General features: G+C 59.7%; 1 protein-coding gene across 1 annotated transcript in view; it reads right to left on the bottom strand.

The window, feature by feature from the left end:
* LOC123353467 (adhesion G protein-coupled receptor E3-like) overlaps positions 1-14,003 on the bottom strand; it is a 37,738-nt gene extending 23,735 nt beyond the window's left edge. Inside the window, exons 1-3 of the mRNA XM_044994570.1 lie at positions 13,894-14,003; positions 5,198-5,254; positions 780-917 (exon numbers count right to left, since the gene is read on the bottom strand). Coding sequence (XP_044850505.1) covers positions 780-917; positions 5,198-5,254; positions 13,894-13,924 — 226 coding nt within the window. The 5' untranslated portion in view covers positions 13,925-14,003. The remainder of the gene's footprint in view (positions 1-779; positions 918-5,197; positions 5,255-13,893) is intronic.
* Between the last annotated feature and the right edge of the window lie 3,623 nt (positions 14,004-17,626).

Below are 17,626 nucleotides of genomic sequence, written 5' to 3'. Positions count from 1 at the left end.
GCAAGTGTGAAAAATCAGGACGGGGGTGGGGGGTAATAGGACCCTATATAAGAAAAAGAGCCAAAAATCAAGACTGTCCCTAAAAAATCAGAACATCTGCTCCCCCTCTGGCAGGGAGAGGTTCCCCGTATCGCACTCCCCCCCGACCGCCCGCACTGAGCTGGGTGATGGACCCAGGCAACCCGGGCCCTGAGCGGTTAGTGATTAAGGCCTCGATCCTCAGTTACCCATTTCTACTGCTGGAATGTCGGAAACAGCCCCAGGTACGGGGGGGGGGGGGAGGGAGGGTTCGGCCCCACAAACACCAAGATCCCCCATGTGAGTGGAGGGTGGGGAGACTCCCTCTGGGGCTCCAGACTCCCTCTGTGTTTGCGGGGGGGGTGACAAGCTGCCTCTCCTCTGCCCCCTCCCTCCTTGGATCCCTGAGGGCGGGAGGGGGGGGGGAAGTACAGCCAGGGCTGCCCCACTCTGCTCCCGTGGGGCCCCTCTGCCCCTGCACACCCAGGGGCTGATTAGGGCCCAGGCTGGGATTCAGACGGGTCAGTGTGATGGGCCCCCCAACCCTGTGCCCCATTCACAGAGCCCAACACTCCTGGCTCCTGCTGCTCACTCTGGAGGCCCCGGTTCGATCCCCAGGAGGGCGGCCCTCACCCGAGCTGCTGCCCCCCTCATTCCCCAGCCGGGCTGAGCACCCCCAGTAGGCAGTGGAGTTGGCTGCTCCGGCCCTTAATGCCCTGCTCTGTCCCAGCCCGCCCAGGACAACGTGGGAGCCCCGTTACCGTCACAGGTCTCCGTTGGGTCGGTGAAGAAGCGATTCCCACTTGGCTGGTATCCATCCAGGCTGGTGCAGTGGGTGCTGTTCACACACTTGGTGTTTGCTGGGCATATCACATGGTTGTTGCAGTCCCCAGTGGTACCTGCAGGGGCGGGAACAGCTGGGCAGGGTCAGCCAGTGCAGAGCAGCTCCCCTCACCCCCCACACACAGTGGGATCGACTCTATTCACACGCCCCATTCGCTGATTTTCGTCCCTGGGCGCCTGGCAAACAGCTCCGACGCCATCCACCGCCTGGCCACACGCTGCCCTCGGCTGCACAGGAGGCCTTGGCTCCCCGGGGTGCCCCAGGCCAGGGCAGCCCAGAGGATTCAGGGGGCCTGGGGCAATGCAATTTTGGGGGCCCCTTCCATTAAAAAAAATTGCAATATTATAGAATACTGTATTCTCGGGGGGGCCTGGGGCAAATTGCCCCACTTCCCCTCCCGGGCAGACCTGCCTCAGGCACAGACAGGCAGAGCCGCCAGAGCCGGGCATCGGTTCAAGTGAAACGTTTCAATCTCACCCAATTTTTCTCCTTTTTGTTGCTGTCGTCGTTACTCTCATTAGTATCAATTTCAAACCCAAATCTCGTTTCAAACCGGAAAACGGGAATTGTTCGTTTTGAAAATTGTTCCCCCCCCCCCCCCCGCCCCAAATCAGCATTTTCTGGCAAAAAATGGTTCCTTGGGAAATTCCTGCCCGGCTCTGCTCTGGATTGACTGAGGGTGGAATCGGGCGCGAGGCTAGTTTGGATCCTGAGCTGCCTCCCATGACCCAGATTGTGACCTGCCTACGGGGGCTCCTGGATCCTTTAGCTGCCCCGTGTTTGGGGCTCCGCTGGGATCCGTCCCTCTGACCAGCGTGAGGGGAAGGATCCCAGTGCAGCTCAGCCGGCTGCAGGGCTTGTGATCTGCAGCAGAGCTGGGCTTGGGGCGCAGAGTCCGGATCCCAAACGCTCCCCCCCAGGGCCGTCCTTAGGATTTCTGGTGCCCTAGGCGAGATTATTAAACTGGTGCCCCTGTGCCTGATCTGCTCTTAGCAACACAAATATAAGCATACAGTATTGGAAAACTTGCCACATTCACGTTATTAAAACCAGTTGAACTTAATTAAGCACACTGTAATGCTGATGCACTAGCACTAAAGAAGTAGCACTATAGAAAAAATTCTGATTTGACAGAATGATGCAAATAATATAATTTTTTTAATTTGTCAAAATTTTATTGGAAATTTATATGAAGAGGTATTGAAACAAAGATTTGTTTTTAATTAAAAGCAATCTTTCTGGCTTTTTTGGCTGCAAAATCAGTTTAATAAGCTGGGTTTCCAAACAGTGGGAAAATATAACCCTAGTTTTACTGCTAGGTAAAGCACAAAGTGACCAAAATGAAGTCAGCACAGAATCATCTCACCTAGGTTAAGGTAGCACAGAAATGTTACAGAAGTCCTATTGTACGTTATTTTTGTTTGGAAAGACATTAGCAATAGCAGCACATTCACATGATAAAATACATGATAAATCACTGCCTCTAAAGTTCCATCAAAAACTGACATTTTCACAGCTCTAGCATGATCTGCTGTACAGATTCTTCACAAGGAAGTGTCCCTGGCCTTTTTAACTCATATTAACTATGTATTTACTTTATGAAAGTTGAAGAAAACATTGTGAAAATGTAAAACATTGGCTGCCCAACTTCTGGGCTGGCAAAAGCTATACTGACTCACAGGAAAAAAGAAAAAAGCAGGAGAATCTTAGTACAACATATGGTCAGTCTATACCAGGGGTCGGCAACCTTTCAGAAGTGGTGTGCCAAGTTCACTGTAATTTAAGGTTTCTCGTGCCAGTAATACATTTTAACGTTTGTAGAAGGTCTCTCTCTATGTCTATATTATATAAATAAACTGTTGTTATTATGTGAGGTCCTGGCCACCGGTCCTGCTCAGGCCACTGCCAGCTGAATAAATGAAACCCCAGACCGGCAGCGGGCTGAGTGGGACTGGTGGCTGGAACCCTAGACAAGGATCCCAGGCCCTGCTCAGCCCGCTGCTGGTCTGGGGTTCTGACCACCAACTCCTGCCAGCCAGGATCCCGGCTGCCAACCCCCCTCAGCCCGCTACCAGCCTGGGATTCTGCTCACCCAGGCTAGCAGGAGGTAGAGTGGGGCCGGCGGCTGGGCTCCTGACTGGCAAGGGGCTGGCAGCCGGAACCCCGGAGTAGCAGTAGGCTGAGTGCTGCCGGCACCCCAGAGTGGCAGCAGACTGAGCCACTCAGCTCCCCACCGGCCCTGCTCAGCCCGCCACCAGCCCACTCAGCCCGCTGCCGGCTGAATGAATGGAACCCCAGGCTGACAGCAGGTTGAGTGGTTCAGCCGGCCTGCTCAGCCCGCTGCCAGCCTGGGGTTCCTTGGGGGTCCCCAGGCCAGCAGCAGGTGCTGAGTGGGGCTGGTGGCCGGTATCCCAGCTGGCAATAGGGCAGCAGCCGGAACCCCAGAGCAGTGATGGCTGAGCCGCTCAGCCTGCCGCTGCGTACCATCAAAAATCAGCTCACCTGCCACCTTTGGCACGTGTGCCGTAGGTTGCTGACCCCTGCTCTATACACTAGTAAGGAGATGAGCATATTACAGTTGTTGGAGGGCTCTTATCAGGAGTAACGGGCTATAGGAAAGTCAGTCAACGTTTTTTGTTTCTCTGATTAAAACTGGCCCACTCCCTGCCTCAAACCAAACCTGTCACTAATAATTGTCAACAACTTAATTTTCTGTTTTTGGCTAAAATATTGATTTAAAAAAAAATAATATTGAAATTGGATTCAGGATTGTTAGCAAGAATTTTTGGCAAACAAATTTGTTAAATGACAATCTAAATGGCAACACAATACTGCTTTCATGCTTGGCTCACCCCCCAGCCTGCTGGTCCAACAGCTGCAGTAGACCCCAAAATCCACCTCTTGGGGTGCAGAGTGGCAACAGCAAACCCTCAGGTCCAATCACACGCCAATGGGCACCACCACCAGCCTTGCAGACCATGGTGAAGTTAGCACAGCATCTGATCTCAGGGACAGGTCACCCATGGAGCCACAGCAGCTCATCCTGCCCTGTGTAGCTCCCCCCGGATGAGGTGGATCGCTGGCAGCTGCCAGCCCGGGGGAGAGGCACTCCCCAGCTAGGGTGCCCAGATCCAGATGTCCTGATTTTATAGGGCCAGTCCTGATATTTGGGGCTTTGTCTTATATAGGCACCAATTACCCCCACCTAGAGTGACCAGACAGCAAGTGTGAAAAATCAGGACGCGGGGGGGGGGGGGTAAAAGGAGCCTATATAAGAAAAAGACCCCAAAATTGGGACTGGCCCTATAAAATAGGGACATCTGGTCACCCTACCCCAACCCTCATCCTGATTTTTCACACATCTGGCTAACCCCAGCCCAGCCCTGTGTGACATTCCAATGCTGGCCGAGGAAGTGAGTTACTTTCACTTTCATTCCTCAGCAGGCAGCCAGTCAGCCTCCTCCCCCCACCTACCCCCCAGCACCTCACCCAACCCAGCCCTGATGGAGGGGAGGGAGGAGAGAGAGAGGGATGCTCCTGGGGAGGAGGGAGAAAGGAGGGGGTGCTCCATGGGGCAGAGAGGGAGAAGAATGGATGTTATGGGGGGCAACAGAGGATACTGGTTCCAGAGCCGCAGAGCCTGCCTCACCTCACCTCAGCCGGGGGAAAGAGTCACACTCACAGGTGAGCTCCTTCCCCAACCCTTTCCCAGAGACCCCAGCAGCCAATCCCCTCCCTCAGACTGTGCTGCATTCGGCTCTCTTAGGACCCAGCAGCCTGCTCTTACGTGCTCCACTGCTTCCCGTCTGTCCGGGCTCCCGGCAGAGCGGTGCCCCCAGACCTAGTGGTGCCCTAGGCGGCTGCCTATTCTGCCTATGCCTAAGGACGGCCCTGCTCCCCCCCCCCAAGCTGGGCACGTGGGTCCCAGGTCTCAGTTAAGCCTGATTTGAGGGGCGGGCTCCTACAAATGCCACTTCTAACGTCTGAGTCATCAGGGGTTTGATTCAGGCTGGTCAATAACCCGGCTCTTGGCTACAAAGGGGACCTGCCCCTCACTCCAGCCCCCAGTGTAGAGCCCTGGGCCCCAGGGTCCATTCTCTGCTGGCCACGGGGCTGGGAAGGGAAGGGGAGGGCTACACAGGGGCCTTCTCCTCTCCCCTGCACGCACCCACCGTGCTCTGTAAACCCATCCCAAGACACCCACACCAAGGGGCTGCTCCCGGCTCCCCAGACCCCTGACTCTGCTCTCCTCCCACAAGGGAAAGGGGGTGGAGGCCGGAGACCCCGGGCAGCCGGGAGCGCTGGGGAAGGTTAGCCAGGAGGAGTCGGCCTTACCTTGTACGCCATGATTCTGGGCCACGGTGCCCCACAGGCACAGGGCGATGCAGAGCCCTGGAAGGCAGAGACAGGGTGAGGCCCCATGGGCAGATGGTAACCGCCACTCAGCTGCACACACCCCCAGCCGCCCCAGTCCTGCCAATCCCGGGCCAATGGCCAGTCAGGGCCCTGCCGATGGTGGAATTAAAAATGCAGAAACCTGGTGCTCTGGGAAATCAGCCCTAGCTGGGATCCCTGGTCATATTTTTTAAACTGGTTCCAGTTGGGAACTGGGCTTTTGGCCAGGGCAACTGGGTCTTTTATTGTGTGTATGAGCAACAAAGACCAGGAGCCCCCATTGTCAAGGAGGATGGGGAAACTGAGGCACAGTGAGGGGTAACAACTTACCTATTTCCCTATGTTAAGTTCTCCTCACACCTTCTATGGCCCATCTTAATTATCACTTCAAAAAGTTTTTTTTCCTCCTGCTGATGATAGCTCATCTCAATTGATTAGACTTTTCCTGTTGTTATGCATACTTCCACCTTTTCATGTTCTCTGTATGTATAAATATCTCCTGTCTGTGTTTTCCATTCTATGCATCCGAAGAAGTGAGCTGCAGCTCACGAAAGCTCATGCTAAAATAAATTTGTTAGTCTTTAAGGTGCCACAAGTATTCCTGTTCTTTTTGCGGATACAGACTAACACGGCTGCTACTCTGAAACTTACCCAAGGTCACCCAGTGCGTCCAAGCAATGGACAAACCCACTTGGAAAGGGGAAGCACCGAGCTGGGGATGGGGCACAACACAGGCTTTTGTTCATCTGCTTTTCACTCAGGTGTCGCCCCAGATCCGCCCCCTCCTGCTAGTGTTTATTTAGAGCCTGTTGCTCTGAGTAATTAACCACACGCGGGTGCGAAGAACCAGATGCTAAAGGACCCGGGGCCGAGTGCCCGAGGTGCTGTGCAAAGGGGAAGCACAGCAGGCTGGGGAACCCCATTGTGCTTTCCTAGGACGGGAGCTAGAAAGGGGGTGCGGCTTTGAAATTCAGCTCCGGCCGATCTCCCCCGGGGAGACTCCGGGGAGGACGAGGGAGCTGACGGCATCACAGGTCCCCTGGGAGCGAAGGCCGAGCCATTAATTCAGAGAGTCTAAAGCCAGGACGGGAGCAGGCTGATCCGGCCTCTCGCAGTGCACGGGCCAGAGAATGACCCAGGGATTCCTGCATCCAGCCCGTAGCTGGGGATGGAGCTAGCGCAGAGCTTGAGAGGGGACAACCCGTCTGTGCGACTCCATGTGATGGAGAAGCTGCCGCGTCCCAGGGCAGTCGGCCCTGAGGGTGACGTCCCCTCCCCGTTAAAACACGAGCCGTCGTCCTGCCCTGAGAGGGGACGTGTTGGCTATTCGGGCTCTTTATAACAGGGGCAGCAGCAAGGCCTGTTCCCAGGCAGCCCCAGCCTTGCTGGGACACCCCCCACCCCACCCAGGGCGAAGGGCTTTGCCCCTTGGAGGCCTTTCCTCTGAGATGGGCCATTGGTGCGGGGGGCAGAGGTAGGAATAGAACCCAGGAGTCCTGATGCCTACCCCTGCCCTAACCACTAGACCCTACTCCCCTCCGAGCTGGGGATAGAACCCAGAAGTCCTGGGTCTCAGCCTCCAATCTAACCTCTAGACCCCACTCCCCCATCCCAGAGCTGGGATGGAACCCAGGAGTCCTGATGCCCAGCTTGGAAGCAGGGCCAAACTCATTTCATATGATGCCTGTCAGCAATTTTTAGTCTCCACCATCATGGGCTAGTCTGGAGCACAGGGAACCTGATCCCCAAGGCCAGTCCAGCCCCCCAACACCTTCCCCGGCCCCCATCAAACCTTTGTGTCCACAGAGCGGCACTGCACAGCCTCAGCCACTAGGGGGCGCCACAGCCCCACACCAAGGCCACAGCCCCAGGGTCCATGCTGGGCTGGGTCTGGTCCCTCAACCATCCCCCGAGTCCCCATAGTGCCTGAGTAGGATAATTACCCACATGCCAGGCACATGCATCGCACACGCTAGTGTTCACATGCACACACACTCCGGCATGCACACAAACGTGCAGATGTGTGCTCACATCTGTGAACAAGTTCCGATGTACACACCGGTGCGCCCACACCCACGCACGGGCACACACGTGTGCCGCACACATGCACGAGCACAGAGGTACAGACACGTACGTTCACACATACCGGCAGCCTGCTGCAGCATCAGATGCAGGGACAAGGAGCCCCCAGGACCCTCCCTGCTGCTCAAACCCCAGCCAGGCCGGATTGGAGGGAGAATCCTTCAAACCCTCCCGCCGGCGACGAGCTGCCGTGACTCTGCCCAGAGAGGAGTGATCGTGGGGCCCTGCCCCCTCTACCCCCTTTGCCCCAGGACATGGCCAGAATCCCCCATGCAACCCCTCCTCCACCAGCCCCAGTGCAACCCTCTTAGCAGGGAATCAGTCCTCCCCTGCCCCACTCCCCACAGCACCCCCTGCTGGGTCAGCCCAGGACTGCAATAATAACACTCCAGCACTTTACCCAGGGCTTGCTGCTGCTGCTGCTGCCCCTGGGGTCCCGTGTAGCCGGCAGGAGCCGGGGTATCGCCCCCCCCGCCCAGGCTGCCCCCTCAGATGGCAATGGCCGGGCGGTGACGGCTACCAGTGAGCGCCGTCCCTTCCCACCGCGCCGGGAAGCCGTGAATCATGGAACAACCTCGGCCAAGAGCTGATGCAGGCACTCGAGAGACCCGAACTTCCTGACCTGCTGGATTCCCACCTGAACCCCCAAACTAGCCCCCCTGCTCTCTGGGTCCCACATGGCCCCCCAGACCTCCGGACGCCCACCTACCCCCTGGGTCCAACCTGTCTCCCCTGCTCTCTGGGTCCGAACTGCCCCCTCCTGGGTCCGACAAGCCCCCCCCCACAACCAGTTCCCTGGATCCAGTACACCTACCCTGGATCTGGCATGCGCCCCCCCGACCCAATGGGGACTCATCCCATCTCCTGTGCTCCCAGGTATGATCCAGCACCCCCGTTCCAGGTCTGCCACCACCACAGACACAGCCCGGCTCCCCTGACGTTTTAAGGCCCCATTGGGGGCAGGGGGGTGATGAGCCATGTTGCCCCCCCCCCCTCCCCGGAACGTCTCAGGCTCATGTCTCAGCCGGAGGCGGGCGCACAGAATAACTGTCCCTTTGTCCCATCCGGCCCCTCCAGGCCTTGGCCAGCAGCTGCCTTCCAATGGTCAAGAACATTTTCCCAGGGGGCAGAAGGGGTGAAAAGGAACATTAATGGGGGTCAGGGTGTCAGGAGGCCTTAAAGAGACAGTGCGCAGCTAGCCAGGGCCCCTCCCTCTGCCCTCCCAAACAGCCCTGATCCTGCCCCTCTGCAGCCACAGCAGAGACACCCCTGGCTGTTCGGGTGGGTGGATCTGAGCATGGAAAGTTTGGGAGCGGGCCAGGGGGCAGGGAGGTGAATGAGAGAGGAGCAGGGTGAGGGGCAGAGACCCAGAGGCCAGGAGAGGTGCACAGATCCGGCTTCAGGCCTGTGCGGAGTCACCCCAGGGAGGGATCTTACCCACAGCCTGGGTACCGCCTGGAGGGCACGGGGGGGAGCAGCACCCAGATCAGACCTTTCACCCCCAAGGGAACCATGGCACTTGGCATCATCAGCCTGGGGGGGTGCAGGGTGGGGGGCAGAGTCTCCTCTCACTGCCCCCAGAGTCACCCCATTGTAAACCAGGCCCAGTTACCGCCACCTGAACAGACACTTAGTTCCCCTATGCCATGTGGGGGTGTAAATCTGGAGTAACCCTGCTGTGAAACGGTGTAAGGGAGGGATGTGCCCTCCCCGCAACCTGTACGGACTGTCAGAGACACCCCCCCCCCCGACACAGCCCCATCGGTACTGTCCCAGCCCCGAGGACGTCCCGCCCCTGAGCTCAGTCTGGGGGGTGGAATCAGAGCTGCCCCCCCTCTGGGGCGCTGGAGGAACAGAGGCTGGTGCTGAGAAATGGTCCCGGGACAAATGGGTGATTCTCCCCCTGACGCAATGGAAAGGGCCCGACTCCCGCAGCCGCGGCCGCAGACAAAGTGCAGACAGTCCCCGTCTCTGCCCTCCCCCACGCCGGACAGACGTGCGCTCGCCCTGGGGCGCTGGACCAGAGCCACCGTAGAGCCCAGCTGCTGGGGGGAGGGAGGGATCCGGGCTGGTGGGAGGGAGGGAAATCCGAGGGCCGACAGGGCTGCACCACCACGGCAAACGTACAGGCAGGAAGGCCCTTCCGTGAACACCTCCGGCCTCTTTGTAACAGCCCTCAGCGTATATGGGGGCTGCTCTCAGGTCCCCCTCAGTCGTCGTTTCTCAAGACTAAACATGCCCCGTGTGTGAACCTTTCCGCACTGGTCTGGTTTGCTAAACCTCTGCTCATGTTTGTGGCTCCCCTCTGGCCTCTCTCCAACGTGTCCACATCTTCCCGAAAGCGCCAGCGCCCAGAACTGGACACGGGACTCCAGCTGAGGCCTCCCCAGTGCCGAGCAGGGCGGGACAGTCACCTCCCATGTCATACAGAGCAGTGGTTCTCAGCCAGGGGTACGTGTACCCCCGGGGGGACGCACAGGTCTTTCGAGGGTACATCAACTCATCTAGATATTTGCCTAGTTTTACACGTAACCCTTCTGCCCAGCTGAGTTGGCAGCAACAAGGGCCGGGGTCAGTATCTAGCGGTTCCGTTTCAATAACACAACGCAAAACCGGCTCGAGCCCCCACCCAGTGACCGGGGACAATTACATACCCCCCGGGCGCCTCTAGGAGGCAATACTTCCCCTCTCGCAAGCACGGAGTCTGAGTGTAGCAAAAGCCTTTCAATAAAGGAGGGAAACAATGTAGCATCATGTTGGGGAAACCCCACAAACAGGATTCATAACACAAACCATGAGCAAAAGACCCACCCCCAAGTGAGTCTGGCAGTGTCCTTTTCCCCTCGGGGTCTTAAGTCCAGCAACCCAAAATATCACCCAAAGTCCCAAAAGTCCAACACCCCAAAAGTCTCTTGAGTCCAGCAACCCAAAAATTACCCAGAAGTCCAACAACCCAAAAGTCTCTGTCCCTGGACAGTGCAGTTCAAAAGTTTATCTGCAGAGTGTTACCTCCCAGCCTGGGGCGGGGGCGGGGCGGGGGTGTGGTGCAGTGGTGTTAAGAGGCACCTTACTGGTCCGAGGCCGACTGCCCCAGTTTGTGCAGCACCCGGCGCATGGGGCCCCGCATCTCAGTCTGGGGTCTGTAGCTGCTACCATAATACACCTAATGCACGAGAGGAAGTGACCTGACCCAGTCTCAGTAGAAAGGCCACAGACGGGCTGCACCTAGAGACCCAACACCCAGGCCTGAAGCAGAGGGGCAGGGGGGAGGGGGCAGGGGGAGAAGGGAGGGTGCAGTAGTTTGCTAGGCCAATGGAGCGAGGCTGTCACCCCAGCTGGGGGGCTGCCCCACGGAGCGAGACCGTGGGATCTGTGAAGCCATTCACTGTGAATGGCTTGCCAATTACAGACCCAGTTTTTCCTCCCTTGGTTTTCACACCTCAGCTGCTGGAACAGGGCCTCATCCTCCCTGATTGATCTAACCTCGTTATCTCTAGCTTGCTTCTTGCTTGCTTATATATACCTGCCCCTGGAAATTTCCACTGCTTGCATCCGAAGAAGTGGGTATTCACCCACGAAAGCTCATGCTGCAAAACGTCTGTTAGTCTATAAGGTGCCACAGGATTCTTTGCTGCTTCCATTTTATTTATCACTTGGCACCACATGGACAAAAATATTTCTGAAAACAAGACTTCTCTGCTGGCGTCACAGGCGTGGCACCCCCCACAGGACATAGGAGGCACAGAGCACCCAACAGGATCCAGCCCTTTGTACAGCCAGCCACTCAGACAAGAACTCACAACCAACACCCCTCCCCCAGCTGTGAGGATAGAACACAGGAGTCTGGGCCCCCAGCCTCCATTGCTCTAGCCACTAGATCCCACTCCCCTCCCACTGCTGGGATAGAACCCAGGAGTCCTAGGTTTGCTTCTAGCCCTGATGGCATCTAAAGCCAGGCAAATGCTCCTTTAAGTGAAAGACATAAGAACATAAGAACATAAGAACGGCCCTACTGGGTCAGACCAAAGGACCATCTAGCCCAGTGTCCTGTCTGTCGACAGTGGCCAGTGCCAGGTGCCCCAGAGGGAATGAACAGACAGGTTATCACCAAGTGATCCATCCCCTGTCACCCATTCCCAGCTTCTGGGAAACAGAGCCTAGGGGCACCATCCCATCCCATCCTGGCTAATAGCCATTGATGGACCTGTCCTCCATGAATGTATCTAGTTCTCTTTTGAACCCTGTTATGGTCTTGGCCTTCACCACATCCTCTGGCAAGGAGTTCCACAGGTTGACTGTGTGTTGTGTGAAGAAATACTTCCTTTTATTTGATTGAAACCTGCTGCCTATTCATTTCATTTGGTGACCCCTAGTTTTTGTGTTATGAGAAGTAGTAAACCACACGTCCGTATCTACTTTCTCTACACCCGTCATGATTGTATAGACCTCAGTCATATCTCCCCTTAGCCGTCTCTTTTCCAAGCTGAAAAGTCCCAGTCTTATTAATCTCTCCTCATATGGAAGCTGAAGACTTCGAAGACCCCAAGGCAAAGGACCCTGATCCACATTCCAACCTGCCCCCGCCCCATCCAGCCTCCTCTGAATCCTGGGACACCAGGCACCCAGCTCCTGATGCTGCAGCTCCCAGCTCTGAGGTGGATCCCACGCTCCAGCACCACCCACAGCCCAAAGAGGGTGTGACTGCAGATGCATCAGTGGCCGGTGGGGGTGGGGAAGGTGACCCTGGAACTTCCCCTGCCCCCAAAGATCAGATCAAGTTTGGATGAAGGTTGGAAGGGGAGTTGACTGGACCAGGACGACCCATGACCAGAATGGCTGGGAAGGGGCAGAGCCAGGACACAAGCAGACAATTGCATCCAGCCTTCTGCACTGTCATTAACCACGCAGGACTTGTCTGAGGGTTCGGAGGAGCAGCCCACAGACAACACCAGCGCCCCCCCCCCCCCCGCTCTGATAGTGCCTCATACCCAACGATTCCCCGCTGGGGGAAATGCAAAGCCCGATCACCCCAAAAGGGTCCCCAAAATGCTTTCAAACCTGGTCCCTGGGCCTCTCCATCCCTGGTGTAAAGTCCACCCCGAATAGCACAGTTTACAAACCCCAGGGAATCAGTTCCCTGCTTCTGCAGCCTGAGGGAACAGGGTCTAGTAGTTAGAGCGGGGCGGGGGGGCGGGGAGCTGGTTGTCAGGACACCTGGGTTCTGTTCCCAGCAGGGAGAGGGGAGTGGGGTCTGGTGGGTTAGAGCAGAGAGGGTTGGAAGCCAGGACTCCTGGGTTCACTTCCCAGCACCAGAACCATCTTGCCAGGAGCCTGGAGAAACCACCTGGCCTCTCTGCCAAAGAAGGATCATCTCTCTCTGGAGTACAAGCCAGGATGGGACAACCTGTGACACACACACACCCCATAACCCACTGCTCCCCAGGGTGTCAGAGAGGAGCCCAGCCCAGCCGGACAAATAGCACAATCCTCTAGTGCCCGGGACAGCCCAGGAGATCCCTGCCCCGCCAGAGACAAGTGTCCTGGTCCCATTCACACCAGCACGGGATCCAGGAGTCACTCCCCTGGAGTCACTCAAGGGGAAACTTGTGGGAGCAGAACTGGGCCCAGTTGCTCCAGATTTCCACCGGAGGAGGGGGGGGAGAATCAGTCCCCACCGGCACTGGCTGGGCCCGATCCTGCCCTCACTCGGTCACAACGCTGTCAAGGCAGCGGGTGTAAATGAGCGTCACTCCCCGGGAGTCCGGGCAGGGCCACCCAGAGGATTCAGGGGCCCTGGGGCAGGGCCGGGTCCTCAGCGGCAATTCAGCTGCGGGTCCCTCTCGGAGGGAAGGACCCGCCGCCGAATGCAGCCGAAGAATGAAGCGGCGGCGGCAGAGCAGCCTAAGTGCTGCCGATCGCGGCTTTTCCCTGTCCCCGCCTCGTGCTTGCGGCGCTTGTACTCAGCGGGCGGCGCTCCGAGGCTTCGGCAGCACTTCAGCGGCGGGTCCTTCACTCGCTCCGAGTCTTCCGCTGCACTGAAGGGCCCGCCGCCGAACACATGGAGTGAAGGACCCGCCGCCGAAAACCCAGAGCGAGGGAAGGGCCCGCCGCCGAAGTGCCGCCGAAAACCCAGAGCGAGGGAAGGGCCCGCCGCCGAAGTGCCGCCGAAAACCTGGAGCGGCTCCCGGGGCCCCTGTGGGGCCTGGGGCCAGTATCCCCACTTGCCCACCCCTCCGGGCGCCCTGAATCCAGGCAGCAAAACACACCAACCGGGGACCTGCCCTGGGGATTCACACCACAGTAAGTGGCGCCAGAATCGGGCCCATCCCCCATGGGCCCCAGCTCCGCTCCTGCCCCTGGACTCGCAGCGCAGCCCGTGGGGATCCCAGCTCTACCGGAGGCCGGAGCCCGCCGGCAGCCATGGTGGAGCGACACCGGAGTCGCTCCCCCAGATTTACACCCGGGGAACCGAGCTCAGCAACGCGCGCGGGCAGCAGCAGCCCGGGCCGAGCACATGGTGCAGCCGGGCGGCGGGGCCGGGGTCGGGGGCTCACCGAGGGGCAGCAGGCGGCGAGCCGGGTCCATGCTGCGGGGCGAGGGAGTCCAGCGAGCGGCGCGCACCGAGCTGCAGCCAGAGGGCAGCGCCCCCGAGCCAGGGCCGGCTCCATGGGGGGGTGGGACCAGGGCAGGGGGGAGGAGAGCAGGATCGGGGCAGGGAAGGGGAGGGCCGTGTGTGGGGAGATGGGACGGGGAGAGCTCGGAGGAGCCGTGGGAGTGTCAGAAAAGGGGGGCAGCTGACAGGCCGGTGTGGGCACTATTTTAACCAGGGGCTCCCAGTAAATGACAGACCCCGGTCTGGGCTGAGCCCCCATCCCAGGGGGGCTCGCGGGGGCAGGGCATTGGTTCGGTTCCCGTTTACACAGCTGCCCCCGACCAGGCAGCTACATGGGGCAATCGGGGCACCCCGGGGGCTGCTACAGCGGGTGTCTGCCCCAGGCCTGAGGTGCAGAGTCGGGGGCAGAAGGAGCCCCCCTTCCTGGGGTTATCAATGGTGGAGACCAGGGGGAGAGGTGCCTGGGGAACACCTGAAGACGGGATGGCGCAGGGGGCTGGATAGGGGCGGGTCTGGATAGATTGATGGAGGGGGGAAGGGATGTGGGGCTGGAGGGAGATGGGGAAGGCGGGGTGGGGTGGGTGAGTGGATGGAGGGGTGTGTGGCGGATTGAGGGAGGTTGGCTGGGAGGGAGGGGTCCGGTGTATATGGGGATATCTGCCTTGGAGACCAACGTCCAGGCCTCCTTCTCTGGACCAGAGACACCCCTGCCCCTGGACGCTTCCCCTGAGATGGCCCCAGAAATGACCCAGCAGGGCCCAAGCTTATCTCCACCCCATGCCGCCTCTGCTCCTGTCTGTGCCCTCCCTACACTCCTGTTGTCCCCCCTCATGCCTCCTCCAGCACGGTGAGGAGCCCAGATTAGCAGGGCCGGGCAGCCGGGGGCTGCTTTTCCCCTTGGAGCCCAACAGCTGAAGAGCTGCCGACATTCCAGCCTAGCTGGGGCCAGATCCAAGTCCTGGGGCAGATCTGTGCTTGGCTGGGAGCTCACAACCTGCACTCACCCCCACTGTTACCTTCAGCCTTGCGTTGTTAACCAGGGGAACTCCCTGCCACAGGAGAGTGGGGGAAGGCAACAGCTCCCCAGGGTTCGGAAAGGGCTGCGATATTGATACAGTGCAATGAGGCCGTCCAGTGTAATGCTTTTTGTGAGGAGAGAGAGATGGTAAAGAAGGGACTAGAACCCATGAATCCTGATGCCAAGTCCCCCTGCTCTAACCACTAGACCGGGGTGGGCAAACTTTTTGGCAACATCAGGGTGTGAAACTGTATGGAGGGCCGGGTAGGGAAGGCCGTGCCTCCCGAAACAGCCTGGCCCCCACCCCTTATCCGCCCCCTCCCACTTCCCGCCCCCTGACTGCCCCCCTCAGAACTCCTGACCCATCCAACATCCCCTGCCCCTTGTCCCCTGACTGCCCCCTCCCAGCACCCCCCGCCCCCAACCACCACCCCCAGGACCATACCCCCATCCAACCCTGCCTGTTCCCTTACCGCCTCCCATCCATCCATCCATCCATCCATCCGCCCCCTGTCCTCTGACTGTCTCCTGGAACCCCCTGCCCCTTATCCAACCTCCCTCCCCACACCCTGCCCCCTTACCATGCTGATCAGAGCAGCAGGAGCTTGTACCTCCCACCAGGCCAGAGCCAGCTGTGCTGCCTGCATGGCGGCGTCACTGCAGGGGAAGGGGGACAGCAGGGAGGGGCCGGGGACTAGCCTCCCCAGCCGGGAGCTCAGGGGCCGGGCAGGAGGGTCCCGCAGGCCGGATGTGGCCCGTGGGCCATTGTTTGCCCACCTCTGCACTAGACCCCACTTCCCTCCTCCAGCTGAGACTAGAACCCAGAAGCAGGGCCGCCCAGAGGATTCAGGGGGCCTGGGGTCTTCGGCGGTGGGGGGGGGCCTGCTTCGGCGGTAATTCAGCAGCGGGGGGGTCCTTCTGCTCCGGGACCTGCCGCCGAAGTTCCCCGAAGACCCACGGTGGGGGACTCCCGCCACTGAATTACCGCTGAAGACCCGGCACTTTGGCGGAAGGACCTCTGCCACCAAAGACCCGGAGCGGAAGAAGCTCCGGGGGCCCAGGCCCCGCAAGAATTTTCCGGGGCCCCCGGAGCGAGTGAAGGACCCTGCTCCAGGGCCCCCGAAAAACTCTCGTGGGGGCTCCTGCTGGGTCTGGGGCCTGGGCAAATTGCCCCACTTGCCCCCCCCCCCCCGGGCAGACCTGCTGAGGAGTACTGTCCCCCAGCCTGCTCTCACCCCACAGGCTGCCTCCTGCTTGGCAGGGTCGTGCCCTGTGGGATGTGGGGGGCAGTTCAGGTCAGGCTGCTGGGGACCCATGGCTGGAGCCCGGGAGATTGTGTCACTGCGGGGATATCCTGGCCACCCCTTGAGCAGGCACCAGAGACCTCATGGAAACATTGCCCCAGCAGAAACAGGAACCAGTGTGAGATCAGCTGGCGGGATGGGGGTGGGGGGAATGTCCAGCTGTGGGCAGGGCTGACTTTAGGGTTTTTGCTGCCCCAAGCAAAAAAAATTTTGGCTGCCCCCCCACCGCAGCCCTGGGCTCCCCCCCCCACCCCTGTGCCGCCCCAGCACTGGGCTCTGCCCCCTCCCCCACCTGCACCCCCTGCCGCCCCAGTACTGGGCTCTGCCCCCTCCCCCACCCGCAGCCCCTGCCGCCCCAGCACTGGGCTTTCCCCCTCACCCCACACACACTCCCTGCTGCCCCAGCCCTGGGCTTCCCCCCACCAGTGTGACTCCGCCCACTTCCCCCCAGCCCAGCGCTGGCAGGGTCGGGGAGAGCAGCGGGGCTCCCAGGCCACACCTCAGCCCAGGGTCCCTCCAGCCGGGGATTCCACCTCCAGGACGGGCCAGGACCCGGGACAGCAGAGCTGGGGAACCGCCCGTCAGAGGGTTGAGGAGCCGGGGCAGGGCAGCCCCAGAGGGAGCAGAGCCCGGAGAGCGGGACATGGGCCCTGCACGGCAGCACCCTGGGCACTAGTCCCCACTAGGACCCCGCTGCTGCTGCTGCTGCTGGCCGCCCTGCCACAGTCCCTGGGTTGCTCGGGGTGCTTCGCCCAGCCCTGGCTGTGGCGGTCGGGGGAGGCCACCTTGCGGCACCTGCAGGCGGCTCCATGCGTCCCGGGGGGGCAGCCCTCAGCCCGAGAGTCCCGCGCTCGGAGCCCGCCCAGTCGTAAGGTGCAGGTGCTGCTCCGTGACGCAAACTGCAGTGGCCCCAGGGGAAACCCCCGTGCAGGACGCGCTGCTGCTGCCAGGGGCAGCTCTAGGCTTTTGTTGCCACAAGCGCAAAAAAAAAAAAAAAAAAAGGCTGGCTGGACGTGCCGCCCCTGAAAATGTGCCGCCCCAAGCACCTGCTTGGTTTGCTGGTGCCTGGAGCCGGCCCTGGCTGTGGGGCACCGCGCTGGGATAGCAGGGACCTGTGAGACAGGACTGAGGGGCATCAGCAAAGTTGGGGGACAGGGCTGGAATAGTGGGGGGCTGCGGGTCACAGTCCCCCACCCTAAAATACTCTGTAGTGCTGGGCAGCTCTGGCACAACCCAACCCTCCTTTGGACCCCCCATCACTAGACCCCAACCCCTGGTGCCCCCCAAGTGTACTCTGACCCCCCACCAACAGCTCAAATACACCCCATCTCCTGTGCCCCCCCAGCCCTCTC

The sequence above is a fragment of the Mauremys mutica genome, chromosome 20 (genome assembly GCF_020497125.1).
Source record: "Mauremys mutica isolate MM-2020 ecotype Southern chromosome 20, ASM2049712v1, whole genome shotgun sequence".
Lineage (NCBI taxonomy): Eukaryota > Metazoa > Chordata > Testudines > Geoemydidae > Mauremys > Mauremys mutica.
This window is presented reverse-complemented; position numbering and strand designations above follow the sequence as displayed.